The sequence below is a fragment of the Bos indicus x Bos taurus genome, chromosome X (genome assembly GCF_003369695.1).
Source record: "Bos indicus x Bos taurus breed Angus x Brahman F1 hybrid chromosome X, Bos_hybrid_MaternalHap_v2.0, whole genome shotgun sequence".
In the NCBI taxonomy this organism is placed as follows: Eukaryota; Metazoa; Chordata; class Mammalia; order Artiodactyla; family Bovidae; genus Bos; species Bos indicus x Bos taurus.
In genome coordinates, this window is record NC_040105.1 from 10,751,972 (window position 1) to 10,769,823 (window position 17,852).

General features: G+C 43.2%; 3 protein-coding genes across 3 annotated transcripts; all 3 read right to left on the reverse strand.

Annotated features, from left to right (window-relative positions):
* Positions 1-9,623: 9,623 nt before the first annotated feature.
* On the reverse strand, positions 9,624-10,337 carry LOC113887642. Its single transcript, XM_027534815.1, has 2 exons — positions 10,168-10,337; positions 9,624-9,982 (listed from the first exon to the last, which is right to left on the reverse strand). Exons 1-2 carry the CDS (start codon positions 10,285-10,287, stop codon positions 9,758-9,760), a joined length of 345 nt encoding a protein of 114 aa, XP_027390616.1. The 5' UTR covers positions 10,288-10,337; the 3' UTR covers positions 9,624-9,757.
* Positions 10,338-13,263: 2,926 nt separating this feature from the next.
* Positions 13,264-13,977, reverse strand: LOC113887638. Its single transcript, XM_027534811.1, has 2 exons — positions 13,808-13,977; positions 13,264-13,622 (listed from the first exon to the last, which is right to left on the reverse strand). The coding sequence occupies exons 1-2, from the start codon at positions 13,925-13,927 to the stop codon at positions 13,398-13,400; spliced, it is 345 nt and encodes a 114-aa protein (XP_027390612.1). The 5' UTR covers positions 13,928-13,977; the 3' UTR covers positions 13,264-13,397.
* A 2,925-nt stretch (positions 13,978-16,902) lies between these two features.
* On the reverse strand, positions 16,903-17,616 carry LOC113887639. Its single transcript, XM_027534812.1, has 2 exons — positions 17,447-17,616; positions 16,903-17,261 (listed from the first exon to the last, which is right to left on the reverse strand). Exons 1-2 carry the CDS (start codon positions 17,564-17,566, stop codon positions 17,037-17,039), a joined length of 345 nt encoding a protein of 114 aa, XP_027390613.1. The 5' UTR covers positions 17,567-17,616; the 3' UTR covers positions 16,903-17,036.
* Positions 17,617-17,852: the final 236 nt, after the last annotated feature.

Below are 17,852 nucleotides of genomic sequence, written 5' to 3' on the forward strand. Positions count from 1 at the left end.
TTGGAGATGGGAGCTGTCTGCGGGTGGGAAGAGGTGGGCGGAGGAGAGGCAGGAACCAAAACCTTCGTCTTCCATAATAGATAATGACTAGAGTGAAAATATTCAGAAGTAGCAATACATGTGTCTATAGGAAGGAGAAAATTGGAGTTGAGAGACTTTTCAGTGAATCGGAGACCTTGTTAAAAACTTGTGGAGGTACCTGACTCTCCATGTGATTGTACAGATGGGACAAAAATGAAAGTGAATCTGAAAGAATTGAAAGTTCAGTAGATGAATTTTAAGGTACCCAAGATTGGTTCTTGAGATGACATTTTCATATAATTGCACTTTCAAATTCGTCTCCCTTATGGGTTGTTGATAAATGAACAAGATTATAAGCAGTGAAATTCAATTAGCCTCTTCGATGTGTAAACAGATACCACAAAATAAAAGAATTTCTTTTTCTCCCAATTACATGCAGTGCCCTTGAAAAATGACCTTCAGGAAGCTAACCTGACAAAATAAACAAGAGCTGCCACTTCTCAATTTTTAGCCCATCATAGAGTGAAGGGGGTTGTATCTGTTTACCCATTTGTTCCTGAGAGTAGTTAAAATACTTGTGATATATTAACAAGCTCTGGTGAAAGATAGAACACTTCTTCAATGTCTGCCTATTCGACAATCAGCTTCTTTTTTGAAATAGCAGGAACTCTAAATTCATTTATTTTCACTTTGTACTCTCCAATGGACATGAATTTGAGCAAACTCTGGGAGATAATGCAAGACAGGGAAGCCTGGTGTGCTGCAGTCCTTGGGGTCACAGAGTCAGACACAACTTAGCAACTGAACAACAGCAGTAACTATCCAGGAGCTGTGATTCAGCTAGATCAGGAAGGCCATGTGTTGTAGTTGTTCCTGTGTTTTCTAGTGAATAGTATTGACTAGCTGTGCATCAGCAGTGTGTACCTTTTACTGTTATACACAGTTTCTGTGCAAGTTTCTAAACTCTGTTACACAGCTATTGCTGTTTTCATCTGAAGGATATAGTGATGGCATGTAGGATTCTTGACTGGCTTAAATGAGGTAAGGGCGTGAGGACTTGTTAGCACAGTGACTCACACAAACTAAGCTTCACTGGTGGCTCAGACAGTAAAAGATTTGCTTGCAATGAGGGAGACCCGGGTTCAATCCCTGGGTTGGGAATATCCCCTAGAGAAAGGAAAGGCAACCCAATCCAGTATTCTTGCCTGGAGGATTCCATGGACAGAGGAGCTTGGCAGGCTACAGTCCATGGGTTACAAAGAGTCAGACATGACTGACTTTCACTTTCGCTTTTCACATAAAGTGAAGGTGAGAAATCAACAAGTGTTAGCTGTTGTTATCATTGTCTTTCAGGGGAACAGAATAGTAATAAGCATTTGTATTTGTGTTAAGTAAGTGGAAGAATGAAATTCTAACTCTAATCCAGTAGAGGCTGTTCAGTTCTGTTGATGGAAGTTTTGGCACCCACTCCAGGAAATAAACAGTGAATAGATCCATTTCTACCCTCTTTCTGAAACTAAATTAAACCTACAAAGCATGGTAATTCACATGTTATGGGAAAACTTTAAGCAACTTTTTGGCCAACCCTATACATTCATGAAAGATGGAACTTTGCAGACTTAGAATTTAGTAACAAATTTTGTTTAAAATCCTCATGCTCTTCAGGAAGCTGATAAGGAAATTATGTTTAGATATCATTGATTTCTAATTCTTAGCTGATATAAAATAATTATTTTATCTCATCTAGAAAACCACAGCACTCACTATCTGAGACCACTATTTGCATATGGAAAGCAAGAAGAAAGTGCTAAAGATTTATCCTTGTGAAAAATGTGGCTCTTTAGTTATTAATTAAGGCTTTGTTCAGGAAAAGAGAGGGCAAAAATGGATATGAATGAGTTTCCAAGTTCAGCTTTTCTCATCAATTTTACCCATTTATTTCTTGCTCAAAAACAAAATTTAAAGCACAGATACAAGGGGTTTCATATTTCTGAAAAAAAATAAAAGATTAAAAATTCACTTCAGCAGAATGGTCATTTCTCAGGAAAGATTCCTAATATGAATGTAAAGAGTAAGAACCTACAAAGACATATTAATTTTTGTTCTGATTTATTCCTGTTGTTCCATTGCAATCCCATAAAGACACATGAATTAAGAACTTTTGAGTTAGGGACTGCTGAGTCAAAGATGTCTCTTGAATAGTTTCTTCCTTTAATAAGCCCATGGAGCCTAAATGCAGATATTGCTACCACAATATCTATGTGCACAGTTCAGTTTTTAGAACAGTTGTCAGGAAATTCCAAAAGTTCTCCAGCCCAATTACGTGGGTGTTGTGGCCTGAATGTAATTTTTCTACTCCTCTCTCCCTTGTAAGCTTATACTTTCAGTGCAGTTCTGTTCATGTGGTAAAAACTGTGTCATAATTTACCCAGACTATATAATATGTCCAAAATCTCATTGTTCCTAAGATCCTTAACTAGGCATTTCCTGACTTTTGATTCTTCACCCTTTTAAACACTTTTGCATTCATGCATTCCATACAGAATATCAGCTTGAGAGAATAGGAGGTAGGAGGATAAGTAGATTTATAAACTCATGGCGTCCACAAAAAACAGTTCAGTAAGACCACGTTTGCTGTTAGAATAAATACGCTTTGTGGGGCAGTCACCTGGTCCTTCTAAGCATAATGAGAGGAAGAGAAAGACATCGTTATTTTGTATTTTGTATTTTGTACAAAAGCTAGACAAGACTTGCCTCATTTATCATAGAGCTACAAAATGGAAAGTTTTCCTGTGTTCACTCACAACTCTAATTTTTCAAGAAAATGGTGCAGAGGTTTGAACAACTCCCACTTCTTCTGAGTGGTCAACATGAAACCCAAAGTTTTTAGAACTTAGAAAAAAATAGAAAAAAATTTCAACAAGATAAGAAAGAGTTTTATTTGGAGATTCAAACCATTAAATAATGGGGATCTTGAAGGGGATTGGCAATGAAGAGAGATCAGAGCTGTCCACAAACCACAGTTGAAATAAAGTAGTTCTGATGTGATGCAAAGATAAACTGATGTTACCATAATTGGTTAGTATCAAACATGAGTTTGAGCAGACTCCAGCAGATAGTGAAGGACAAGGAAGCCTGTTACCCAGCCTGGCATGGTTAGCAGGTTCCCACTCTCTTGGGTGATCCCAGACTCCCAATTTTGTTCCATGAGACTTAGGAGACTGTCAGAAGTTCTGCTCAATTTCTCAGCTCCTCATTCCCTTCTTGTGGACTTGACAAATGTTCCAAAGGGAGAAAGAGCACCCAAAAGGCAAGATTACCTCTTTGCAACTCTCTCTCTAGTTCCTTGATTTTAAAATGGTTTTCTCCCTTGTTAGTTGCTGAATACCATAAATCAGCTGTTTTAAATACTCTCACCACTACGGTTCAACATAGTTTTGGAAGTTTTAGCCACAGCAATCAGAAAAGAAAAAGAAATAAAAGAAATCCAGATTGGAAAAGAAGTAAAACTCTCACTGTTTGCAGATGACATAATCTTCTACATAGAAAACCCTAAAGACACCACCAGAAAATTACTAGAGCTAATCAATGAATATAGTAAAGTTGCAGGATATAAAATTAACATACAGAAATCCCTTGCATTCCTATACACTAACAATTAGAAAACAGAAATTAAGGAAACAATTCCATTCACCATTGCAACAAAAAGAATAAAATACTTAGGAATAAATCTACCTAAAGAAACAAAAGACCTATATATAGAAAACGATAAAACACCAATGAAAGAAATCAAAGATGACTCAAATAGATGGAGAAATATACCATGTTCATGGCTCAGAAAAATCAATAGAGTGAAAATGAGTATACTACCTAAAGCAATCTTTTAATACAATCTCTAACAAGCTACCAATGGTATTTTTCAGAGAACTAGAACAAATAATTTCACAGTGTGTATGGAAATATAAAAAACCTCGAATAGCCAAACCAATCTTGAGAAAGAAGAATAGAACTGGAGGAATCAACCTGCCTGCCTTCAGACTATACTACAAAGCTGCAGTTATCAAGACAGTATGGTACTGGCACAAAGACGGAAATAGAAATCAATGGAAAAAAATAGAAAGCACAGAGATAAATCCATGCACCTGTGGACACCTTATCTTTGACAAAGGAGGCAAAAATATACAAGCAGCTCATGCAGGTCAATACCAAAAAAATAAACGACCATATCAAAAAATGGGCCAGGGAACTAAACAGGCATTTCTCCACAGAAGACATACAGATGGCTAACAAACATATGAAAAGATGCTCAACATCATTCATGATCACAGAAATGCAAATCAAAATCACAATGAGGTACTATCTCACACTGGTCAGGATGGCTGCTATCCAAAAATCTACAAGCAATAAATGCTGGAGAAAAGGGAACCCTCTTACACTGTTGGTGCGAATGCAAACTAGTACAGCCACGATGGAGAACAGTGTGGAGATTCCTGAAAAACTGGAACTAGAACTGCCATATGACCCAGCAATCACACTGCTGGGCATACACACCGAGGAAACCAGAATTGAAAGAGACATGTGGACCCGAATGATCAACACTGCACTGTTTAAAATATGCAGGACATGGAAGCAACCTAGATGTCCATCAGCAGACCAATGGACAAGAAAGCAGTGGTACATATATACAATGAAATATTACTCAGACATTAAAAAGAATACACTTGAATCCGTTTTAATGAGGTGGATGAAACTGGAGCCGATTATACAGAGTGAAGTAAGTCAGAATGAAAAACACCAATATAGTATACTAACACATATATATGGAATTTAGAAAGATGGTAATGATAACCCTGTATGCGAGACCGCAAAAGAGACACAGACGTACAGAACAGTCTTTATTTTGGACTCTGTGGGAGAAGGCGAGGGTGGGACGATCTGAGAGAATAGGTTTTAAACATGTATATTATCATATGTGAATCAGATCACCAGTCCAGGTTCGATGCATGAGATAGGGTGCTCGGGGCTGGTGCACTGGGATGACCCAGAGGAATGGGATGGGGAGGGAGGTGGGAGGGGGGTTTAGGATGGGGAAGACGTGTACACCCGTGATGGATTCATGTCAAGTATGGCAAAAACCACTACAGCATTGTAAAGTAATTAGCCTCCAGTGAAAATTAATGAATTAAAAAAAATAAACTACATTCCTTTGCTAAAAATGGCCTAATCAATGTTGGCTTTGTGATGTCCAAAAACACTATGCTTTCCTTCCTTTCTTCCCTCCTTGCTCCCCCCTCTTCCTTTCCTTGTCTTTCTTACTATACAACTGTTAACGTTTGCTTTCCATTTATAGTTATTACAGAGTACTGGCACTCTTCCCCACGTTGTACAATACATCCTTGAGCTCATCTTACACCTAACACGGTGTGCCTCCCACTCCCCCACCTCTGTATAGCCCTTCCCTCATCCCCTCCCCGCTGGTAACCAGTAGATTGTTCTCTGTATTTGTGAGCCTCCATTTTTGTTATATTCTCTACTTGGTGGTATTTTTGGATTCTATAAGTGATATCATACAGTATTTGTCTATCTCTGTCTGAGTTATTTTACTTCATAGTATACCTTCCATGTTGCTGCAAATGTCAATATTCCATTCCTTTTATGGGGCAACTTCCTTCTATGACTTTTTAGCAAATGGCACTGCCACCGCACACGTGACACGGCTCCCCGGCTCAGTTTCCATCTCTGCACGCACGCAGAAAAACACCAAATCCTCTTCTTCTTCTCCCATGGGAAGTGTATCTTTGAAGCTGAGTCTGGAACCAGTTCTTCCCCCCCTACTTTCTGGCAAACTGGACCTTCTGGGCCCATCTCCAACCCCACAGGACCCATCTCTCTCCCTCTTCACACATTTATCCCTGCCCTGCCCTCTCTGCCCCCACTCTCAGAGAACTCAGAGACAAACATAATTTCACATCAGGTTGATTTTATTTTCATTCTTAATGTATGGAGTTGGTATAATAGTCACGTCTGTACTGTTGGCCAGTACTCAGCGGCAAGACCCCCGAAGAATTCTGAGGTCTCTAGCCATGCCTTCAAGTCACTGGCTGCCCACCGGTCCCGCTGGAATGACAGGGATCTCCACACTCTCTGGGACCTCCTCTGGTCTGTTCTGATTCAGCTCTTCATTCACCTTGCAACACTGGCTACAGAGCTTTGAGCCTCCGTTTTTGCTAAGGTTCCTTGTGGTGGGTGGTTTCTGAGAAGTTTTCTTGGTCAGCTTTGCCTGAAGGTGATTATTCACTCTCGCACTTGCCCTGGCCACCTGGAGAAAACAAGAGAGGGGTAGAGAATGGCATTGGTTTGGGGAAGAGGGTGAAGGTGGACAGGAACGACAGCTTCAGGAGAAGGGGTGTGGGCAGAGAAGGGTTATGTGCCAGGCAAGGCCAGGGCAGGGGGTCTGATGGGGTGGGGTCAATGGGAAGAGGAGTTTGGGTGGCCTCAGCTGACCTTGACATTTTTTGGGGGCCTCAGTTGAGAGGAGGTCTTCATCCTTTTGTCCCGGGTAACAGGAGGCAGGTGTTTCCTAACTACTCTGGAGCCTTGGGGCTTCCCAGTCCGCTTAGTCATTTTGAGGCCTCCCAGTGGTCTGCTCCAGAGCCCCTGAGCACCGCTATATATACCCCTCCCCAGGGAGACACACCCTCATGCTTTATGAGGTCAGCAAGTCTCCTGCCCAGCCAATGGTGGCCCTGGGTGGGCCTTGACATCACAAAGCCCCATCCTGACACCTCTAGCGGGGGATGGGGAGCAATTCAGATGTTTCGGTGGGAGAAATGAGGCATTTGTAATTCCCCTAAAGAGGCCTCCAAACTCCCTGCCAGCCTCATCTCTCTAAGTCAACTCTGATGGGTCACATGGCAGGGAGAGTGTGTCTCCTCCAAACCTTGTCTATTCTATCTATTTATGACTGTAAAAGTGTAAAGGAAATAAAGAAAAAAAATCTGAAAAAGATACAGCTTAAGCAGCCCCAGTGAACATAAGTTTATTTTCTTTGTTCCATAGTCTCAAAATAACTGACAATTAAGTATGAATTTCATTTAAAACCTATTTTTCAAAATCTGCAAGATACTTTGTGTTCAAATATAAGAGGATTTTGTTCTTTGCAAGCTCAAAAAAGTTTGTACCCTGCAGTGAATACTTTGTTTCACTGATTTAGACCTAAATAAAAGCGCATCGTGTGCATTACCTTGACAATTTTTGTGGTATCACCGTGTATTTAGAATCAACTGTTTGAATGTGGGGTGCGTATTAGTACATTCCCTCGGGGACTGCAGGCTGTGCAGGAAGTGATCTCAAGGCCTTGCAAACCATTAAGGATGCTCTGGGGAAGGGAGCAGTGGTAACCATGGCAGCCTGTGTTGGTGACAATTGTTGAACAGGGTCTTCTCTTAATGAACTCCCTCATAGAAGACAATGAATTGTTAAAGATAAGTACTAAGACTGTGGCCGTATGAATTTATATGTATATATATATATATATATATATATTTATACATACATACACATGCACACACTTGTGTGCGTTTATATATATGTACACTAAAACTTTATACCTTGTGAATAATATGTAAAATATTAAAACCTGACATATATGACAACCAACTTTTCAAACTTAAACCAACACAATTTGGTTTTGCAGAGGAAACGTATTTAATTACTGACATTATTTTAGAATACTGGAGTATGGAGATGGTAATCGAAACAGAACCAGCGTTTACTTGGGTTTATTCTTGTAATAAAAGTCTTCGTGGGCAATGCCCCCCAGTATTGCCTGCACGGGAGGTGGGAGGTGGGCTACTCCCCCTGCTCCACCTGTGGGAGCCCATTGCTCCATTCTAAAGGCCTTTGGTCCAAAGAAGACATACAGATGGATAACAAACACATGAAAAGATGCTGAACATCACTCATTATCAGAGAAATGCAAATCAAAACCACAATGAGGTACCATCTCACGCCGGTCAGGATGGCTGCTATCCAAACATCTACAAGCAATAAATGCTTGAGAAAAGGGAACCCTCTTACTCTGTTGTGGGGAATGCAAACTAGTACAGCCACTATGGAGAACAGTGTGGAGATCCCTTAAAAAACTGGAACTGGAACTGCCATAGGACCCAGCAATCTCACTGCTGGGCATACACATCGAAGAAACCAGAATTGAAAGAGACAACGTGTACCCCTTTGTTCATCACAGCACGGTTTCCAATAGGCAGGACATGGAAGCAACCTAGATGTCCATCAGCAGGCGAACGGACAAGAAAGCACTGGTGCATATACACAATGGACTATTACTCAGCCATTAAAAAGAACACCCTTGAATCCGTTCTAATGAGGTGGATGAAACTGGAGCCTATTATACAGAGTGAAATAAGTCAGAAAGAAAAACACCAATACAGAATACTAATGCATATATATGGAATTTAGAAAGATGGTAATGATAACCCTGTATGCGAGACCATTAAAGAGACACAGATGTACAGAACGGTCTTTTGGACTCTGTGGGAGAAGGCGAGGGTGGGATGATCTGAGAGAATAGGTTTTAAACATGTATATTATCGTAAATGAATCAGATCGCCAGTCCAGGTTCGATGCATGAGACAGGGTGCTCGGGGCTGGTGCACTGGGATGACCCAGAGGAATGGGATGGGGAGGGAGGTGGGAGTGGGGTTTAGGATGGGGCAGACGTGTACACCCGTGATGGATTCATGTCAAGTATGGCAAAAACCACTACAGCATTGTAAAGTAATTAGCCTCCAATGAAAATAAATGAATTAAAAAAAATAAACTACATTCCTTTGCTAAAAACGGCCTAATCAATGTTGGCTTTGTGATGTCCAAAAACACCATGCTTTCCTTCCTTTCTTCCCTCCTTCCTCCCCCCTCTTCCTTTCCTTTTCTTTCTATTATACAACTGTTAACGTTTGCTTTCCATTTATATTTATTACAGAGTACTGGCACTCTTCCCCACGTTGTACAATACATCCTTGAGCTCATCTTACACCTAACACGGTGTGCCTCCCACTCCCCCACCTCTGTATAGCCCTTCCCTCATCCCCTCCCCGCTGGTAACCAGTAGATTGTTCTCTGTATTTGTGAGCCTCCATTTTTGTTATATTCTCTACTTGGTGGTGTTTTTAGATTCTATAAGTGATATCATACAGTATTTGTCTATCTCTGTCTGAGTTATTTTACTTCATGGTATACCTTCCATGTTGCTGCAAATGTCAATATTCCATTCCTTTTATGGGGCAACTTCCTTCTATGCCTTTTTAGCAAATGGCACTGCCACCGCACACATGACACGGCTCCCCGGCTCAGTTTCCATCTCTGCACGCACGCAGAAAAACACCAAGTCCTCTTCCGCTTCTCCCATGGGAAGTGTATCTTTGAAGCTGAGTCTGGAACCAGTTCTTCCCCCCCTACTTTCTGGCAAACTGGACCTTCTGGGCCCATCTCCAACCCCACAGGACCCATCTCTCTCCCTCTTCACACATTTATCCCTGCCCTGCCCTCTCTGCCCCCACTCTCAGAGAACTCAGAGACAAACATAATTTCACATCAGGTTGATTTTATTTTCATTCTTAATGTATGGAGTTGGTATAATAGTCACGTCTGTACTGTTGGCCAGTACTCAGCGGCAAGACCCCCGAAGAATTCTGAGGTCTCTAGCCATGCCTTCAAGTCACTGGCTGCCCACCGGTCCCGCTGGAATGACAGGGATCTCCACACTCTCTGGGACCTCCTCTGGTCCGTTCTGATTCAGCTCTTCATTCACCTTGCAACACTGGCTACAGAGCTTTGAGCCTCCGTTTTTGCTAAGGTTCCTTGTGGTGGGTGGTTTCTGAGAAGTTTTCTTGGTCAGCTTTGCCTGAAGGTGATTATTCACTCTCGCACTTGCCCTGGCCACCTGGAGAAAACAAGAGAGGGGTAGAGAATGGCATTGGTTTGGGGAAGAGGGTGAAGGTGGACAGGAACGACAGCTTCAGGAGAAGGGGTGTGGGCAGAGAAGGGTTATGTGCCAGGCAAGGCCAGGGCAGGGGGTCTGATGGGGTGGGGTCAATGGGAAGAGGAGTTTGGGTGGCCTCAGCTGACCTTGACATTTTTTGGGGGCCTCAGTTGAGAGGAGGTCTTCATCCTTTTGTCCCGGGTAACAGGAGGCAGGTGTTTCCTAACTACTCTGGAGCCTTGGGGCTTCCCAGTCCGCTTAGTCATTTTGAGGCCTCCCAGTGGTCTGCTCCAGAGCCCCTGAGCACCGCTATATATACCCCTCCCCAGGGAGACACACCCTCATGCTTTATGAGGTCAGCAAGTCTCCTGCCCAGCCAATGGTGGCCCTGGGTGGGCCTTGACATCACAAAGCCCCATCCTGACACCTCTAGCGGGGGATGGGGAGCAATTCAGATGTTTCGGTGGGAGAAATGAGGCATTTGTAATTCCCCTAAAGAGGCCTCCAAACTCCCTGCCAGCCTCATCTCTCTAAGTCAACTCTGATGGGTCACATGGCAGGGAGAGTGTGTCTCCTCCAAACCTTGTCTATTCTATCTATTTATGACTGTAAAAGTGTAAAGGAAATAAAGAAAAAAAATCTGAAAAAGATACAGCTTAAGCAGCCCCAGTGAACATAAGTTTATTTTCTTTGTTCCATAGTCTCAAAATAACTGACAATTAAGTATGAATTTCATTTAAAACCTATTTTTCAAAATCTGCAAGATACTTTGTGTTCAAATATAAGAGGATTTTGTTCTTTGCAAGCTCAAAAAAGTTTGTACCCTGCAGTGAATACTTTGTTTCACTGATTTAGACCTAAATAAAAGCGCATCGTGTGCATTACCTTGACAATTTTTGTGGTATCACCGTGTATTTAGAATCAACTGTTTGAATGTGGGGTGCGTATTAGTACATTCCCTCGGGGACTGCAGGCTGTGCAGGAAGTGATCTCAAGGCCTTGCAAACCATTAAGGATGCTCTGGGGAAGGGAGCAGTGGTAACCATGGCAGCCTGTGTTGGTGACAATTGTTGAACAGGGTCTTCTCTTAATGAACTCCCTCATAGAAGACAATGAATTGTTAAAGATAAGTACTAAGACTGTGGCCGTATGAATTTATATGTATATATATATATATATATATATTTATACATACATACACATGCACACACTTGTGTGCGTTTATATATATGTACACTAAAACTTTATACCTTGTGAATAATATGTAAAATATTAAAACCTGACATATATGACAACCAACTTTTCAAACTTAAACCAACACAATTTGGTTTTGCAGAGGAAACGTATTTAATTACTGACATTATTTTAGAATACTGGAGTATGGAGATGGTAATCGAAACAGAACCAGCGTTTACTTGGGTTTATTCTTGTAATAAAAGTCTTCGTGGGCAATGCCCCCCAGTATTGCCTGCACGGGAGGTGGGAGGTGGGCTACTCCCCCTGCTCCACCTGTGGGAGCCCATTGCTCCATTCTAAAGGCCTTTGGTCCAAAGAAGACATACAGATGGATAACAAACACATGAAAAGATGCTGAACATCACTCATTATCAGAGAAATGCAAATCAAAACCACAATGAGGTACCATCTCACGCCGGTCAGGATGGCTGCTATCCAAACATCTACAAGCAATAAATGCTTGAGAAAAGGGAACCCTCTTACTCTGTTGTGGGGAATGCAAACTAGTACAGCCACTATGGAGAACAGTGTGGAGATCCCTTAAAAAACTGGAACTGGAACTGCCATAGGACCCAGCAATCTCACTGCTGGGCATACACATCGAAGAAACCAGAATTGAAAGAGACAACGTGTACCCCTTTGTTCATCACAGCACGGTTTCCAATAGGCAGGACATGGAAGCAACCTAGATGTCCATCAGCAGGCGAACGGACAAGAAAGCACTGGTGCATATACACAATGGACTATTACTCAGCCATTAAAAAGAACACCCTTGAATCCGTTCTAATGAGGTGGATGAAACTGGAGCCTATTATACAGAGTGAAATAAGTCAGAAAGAAAAACACCAATACAGAATACTAATGCATATATATGGAATTTAGAAAGATGGTAATGATAACCCTGTATGCGAGACCATTAAAGAGACACAGATGTACAGAACGGTCTTTTGGACTCTGTGGGAGAAGGCGAGGGTGGGATGATCTGAGAGAATAGGTTTTAAACATGTATATTATCGTAAATGAATCAGATCGCCAGTCCAGGTTCGATGCATGAGACAGGGTGCTCGGGGCTGGTGCACTGGGATGACCCAGAGGAATGGGATGGGGAGGGAGGTGGGAGTGGGGTTTAGGATGGGGCAGACGTGTACACCCGTGATGGATTCATGTCAAGTATGGCAAAAACCACTACAGCATTGTAAAGTAATTAGCCTCCAATGAAAATAAATGAATTAAAAAAAATAAACTACATTCCTTTGCTAAAAACGGCCTAATCAATGTTGGCTTTGTGATGTCCAAAAACACCATGCTTTCCTTCCTTTCTTCCCTCCTTCCTCCCCCCTCTTCCTTTCCTTTTCTTTCTATTATACAACTGTTAACGTTTGCTTTCCATTTATATTTATTACAGAGTACTGGCACTCTTCCCCACGTTGTACAATACATCCTTGAGCTCATCTTACACCTAACACGGTGTGCCTCCCACTCCCCCACCTCTGTATAGCCCTTCCCTCATCCCCTCCCCGCTGGTAACCAGTAGATTGTTCTCTGTATTTGTGAGCCTCCATTTTTGTTATATTCTCTACTTGGTGGTGTTTTTAGATTCTATAAGTGATATCATACAGTATTTGTCTATCTCTGTCTGAGTTATTTTACTTCATGGTATACCTTCCATGTTGCTGCAAATGTCAATATTCCATTCCTTTTATGGGGCAACTTCCTTCTATGCCTTTTTAGCAAATGGCACTGCCACCGCACACATGACACGGCTCCCCGGCTCAGTTTCCATCTCTGCACGCACGCAGAAAAACACCAAGTCCTCTTCCGCTTCTCCCATGGGAAGTGTATCTTTGAAGCTGAGTCTGGAACCAGTTCTTCCCCCCCTACTTTCTGGCAAACTGGACCTTCTGGGCCCATCTCCAACCCCACAGGACCCATCTCTCTCCCTCTTCACACATTTATCCCTGCCCTGCCCTCTCTGCCCCCACTCTCAGAGAACTCAGAGACAAACATAATTTCACATCAGGTTGATTTTATTTTCATTCTTAATGTATGGAGTTGGTATAATAGTCACGTCTGTACTGTTGGCCAGTACTCAGCGGCAAGACCCCCGAAGAATTCTGAGGTCTCTAGCCATGCCTTCAAGTCACTGGCTGCCCACCGGTCCCGCTGGAATGACAGGGATCTCCACACTCTCTGGGACCTCCTCTGGTCCGTTCTGATTCAGCTCTTCATTCACCTTGCAACACTGGCTACAGAGCTTTGAGCCTCCGTTTTTGCTAAGGTTCCTTGTGGTGGGTGGTTTCTGAGAAGTTTTCTTGGTCAGCTTTGCCTGAAGGTGATTATTCACTCTCGCACTTGCCCTGGCCACCTGGAGAAAACAAGAGAGGGGTAGAGAATGGCATTGGTTTGGGGAAGAGGGTGAAGGTGGACAGGAACGACAGCTTCAGGAGAAGGGGTGTGGGCAGAGAAGGGTTATGTGCCAGGCAAGGCCAGGGCAGGGGGTCTGATGGGGTGGGGTCAATGGGAAGAGGAGTTTGGGTGGCCTCAGCTGACCTTGACATTTTTTGGGGGCCTCAGTTGAGAGGAGGTCTTCATCCTTTTGTCCCGGGTAACAGGAGGCAGGTGTTTCCTAACTACTCTGGAGCCTTGGGGCTTCCCAGTCCGCTTAGTCATTTTGAGGCCTCCCAGTGGTCTGCTCCAGAGCCCCTGAGCACCGCTATATATACCCCTCCCCAGGGAGACACACCCTCATGCTTTATGAGGTCAGCAAGTCTCCTGCCCAGCCAATGGTGGCCCTGGGTGGGCCTTGACATCACAAAGCCCCATCCTGACACCTCTAGCGGGGGATGGGGAGCAATTCAGATGTTTCGGTGGGAGAAATGAGGCATTTGTAATTCCCCTAAAGAGGCCTCCAAACTCCCTGCCAGCCTCATCTCTCTAAGTCAACTCTGATGGGTCACATGGCAGGGAGAGTGTGTCTCCTCCAAACCTTGTCTATTCTATCTATTTATGACTGTAAAAGTGTAAAGGAAATAAAAAAAAAAAATCTGAAAAAGATACAGCTTAAGCAGCCCCAGTGAACATAAGTTTATTTTCTTTGTTCCATAGTCTCAAAATAACTGACAATTAAGTATGAATTTCATTTAAAACCTATTTTTCAAATTCTGCAAGATACTTTGTGTTCAAATATAAGACGATTTTGTTCTTTGCAAGCTCAAAAAAGTTTGTACCCTGCAGTGAATACTTTGTTTCACTGATTTAGACCTAAATAAAAGCGCATCGTGTGCATTACCTTGACAATTTTTGTGGTATCACCGTGTATTTAGAATCAACTGTTTGAATGTGGGGTGCGTATTAGTACATTCCCTCGGGGACTGCAGGCTGTGCAGGAAGTGATCTCAAGGCCTTGCAAACCATTAAGGATGCTCTGGGGAAGGGAGCAGTGGTAACCATGGCAGCCTGTGTTGGTGACAATTGTTGAACAGGGTCTTCTCTTAATGAACTCCCTCATAGAAGACAATGAATTGTTAAAGATAAGTACTAAGACTGTGGCCGTATGAATTTATATGTATATATATATATATATATATTTATACATACATACACATGCACACACTTGTGTGCGTTTATATATATGTACACTAAAACTTTATACCTTGTGAATAATATGTAAAATATTAAAACCTGACATATATGACAACCAACTTTTCAAACTTAAACCAACACAATTTGGTTTTGCAGAGGAAACGTATTTAATTACTGACATTATTTTAGAATACTGGAGTATGGAGATGGTAATCAAAACAGAACCAGCGTTTACTTGGGTTTATTCTTGTAATAAAAGTCTTCGTGGGCAATGCCCCCCAGTATTGCCTGCACGGGAGGTGGGAGGTGGGCTACTCCCCCTGCTCCACCTGTGGGAGCCCATTGCTCCATTCTAAAGGCCTTTGGTCCAAAGAAGACATACAGATGGATAACAAACACATGAAAAGATGCTGAACATCACTCATTATCAGAGAAATGCAAATCAAAACCACAATGAGGTACCATCTCACGCCGGTCAGGATGGCTGCTATCCAAACATCTACAAGCAATAAATGCTTGAGAAAAGGGAACCCTCTTACTCTGTTGTGGGGAATGCAAACTAGTACAGCCACTATGGAGAACAGTGTGGAGATCCCTTAAAAAACTGGAACTGGAACTGCCATAGGACCCAGCAATCTCACTGCTGGGCATACACATCGAAGAAACCAGAATTGAAAGAGACAACGTGTACCCCTTTGTTCATCACAGCACGGTTTCCAATAGGCAGGACATGGAAGCAACCTAGATGTCCATCAGCAGGCGAACGGACAAGAAAGCACTGGTGCATATACACAATGGACTATTACTCAGCCATTAAAAAGAACACCCTTGAATCCGTTCTAATGAGGTGGATGAAACTGGAGCCTATTATACAGAGTGAAATAAGTCAGAAAGAAAAACACCAATACAGAATACTAACGCATATATATGGAATTTAGAAAGATGGTAATGATAACCCTGTATGCGAGACCATTAAAGAGACACAGATGTACAGAACGGTCTTTTGGACTCTGTGGGAGAAGGCGAGGGTGGGATGATCTGAGAGAATAGGTTTTAAACATGTATATTATCGTAAGTGAATCAGATCGCCAGTCCAGGTTCGATGCATGAGACAGGGTGCTCGGGGCTGGTGCACTGGGATGACCCAGAGGAATGGGATGGGGAGGGAGGTGGGAGGGGGGTTTAGGATGGGGAAGACGTGTACACCCGTGATGGATTCATGTCAAGTATGGCAAAAACCACTACAGCATTGTAAAGTAATTAGCCTCCAATGAAAATAAATGAATTAAAAAAAATAAACTACATTCCTTTGCTAAAAATGGCCTAATCAATGTTGGCTTTGTGATGTCCAAAAACACCATGCTTTCCTTCCTTTCTTCCCTCCTTCCTCCCCCCTCTTCCTTTCCTTTTCTTTCTTATTATACAACTGTTAACGTTTGCTTTCCATTTATAGTTATTACAGAGTACTGGCACTCTTCCCCACGTTGTACAATACATCCTTGAGCTCATCTTACACCTAACACGGTGTGCCTCCCACTCCCCCACCTCTGTATAGCCCTTCCCTCATCCCCTCCCCGCTGGTAACCAGTAGATTGTTCTCTGTATTTGTGAGCCTCCATTTTTGTTATATTCTCTACTTGGTGGTGTTTTTAGATTCTATAAGTGATATCATACAGTATTTGTCTATCTCTGTCTGAGTTATTTTACTTCATAGTATACCTTCCATGTTGCTGCAAATGTCAATATTCCATTCCTTTTATGGGGCAACTTCCTTCTATGCCTTTTTAGCAAATGGCACTGCCACCGCACACATGACACGGCTCCCCGGCTCAGTTTCCATCTCTGCACGCACGCAGAAAAACACCAAGTCCTCTTCCGCTTCTCCCATGGGAAGTGTATCTTTGAAGCTGAGTCTGGAACCAGTTCTTCCCCCCCTACTTTCTGGCAAACTGGACCTTCTGGGCCCATCTCCAACCCCACAGGACCCATCTCTCTCCCTCTTCACACATTTATCCCTGCCCTGCCCTCTCTGCCCCCACTCTCAGAGAACTCAGAGACAAACATAATTTCACATCAGGTTGATTTTATTTTCATTCTTAATGTATGGAGTTGGTATAATAGTCACGTCTGTACTGTTGGCCAGTACTCAGCGGCAAGACCCCCGAAGAATTCTGAGGTCTCTAGCCATGCCTTCAAGTCACTGGCTGCCCACCGGTCCCGCTGGAATGACAGGGATCTCCACACTCTCTGGGACCTCCTCTGGTCCGTTCTGATTCAGCTCTTCATTCACCTTGCAACACTGGCTACAGAGCTTTGAGCCTCCGTTTTTGCTAAGGTTCCTTGTGGTGGGTGGTTTCTGAGAAGTTTTCTTGGTCAGCTTTGCCTGAAGGTGATTATTCACTCTCGCACTTGCCCTGGCCACCTGGAGAAAACAAGAGAGGGGTAGAGAATGGCATTGGTTTGGGGAAGAGGGTGAAGGTGGACAGGAACGACAGCTTCAGGAGAAGGGGTGTGGGCAGAGAAGGGTTATGTGCCAGGCAAGGCCAGGGCAGGGGGTCTGATGGGGTGGGGTCAATGGGAAGAGGAGTTTGGGTGGCCTCAGCTGACCTTGACATTTTTTGGGGGCCTCAGTTGAGAGGAGGTCTTCATCCTTTTGTCCCGGGTAACAGGAGGCAGGTGTTTCCTAACTACTCTGGAGCCTTGGGGCTTCCCAGTCCGCTTAGTCATTTTGAGGCCTCCCAGTGGTCTGCTCCAGAGCCCCTGAGCACCGCTATATATACCCCTCCCCAGGGAGACACACCCTCATGCTTTATGAGGTCAGCAAGTCTCCTGCCCAGCCAATGGTGGCCCTGGGTGGGCCTTGACATCACAAAGCCCCATCCTGACACCTCTAGCGGGGGATGGGGAGCAATTCAGATGTTTCGGTGGGAGAAATGAGGCATTTGTAATTCCCCTAAAGAGGCCTCCAAACTCCCTGCCAGCCTCATCTCTCTAAGTCAACTCTGATGGGTCA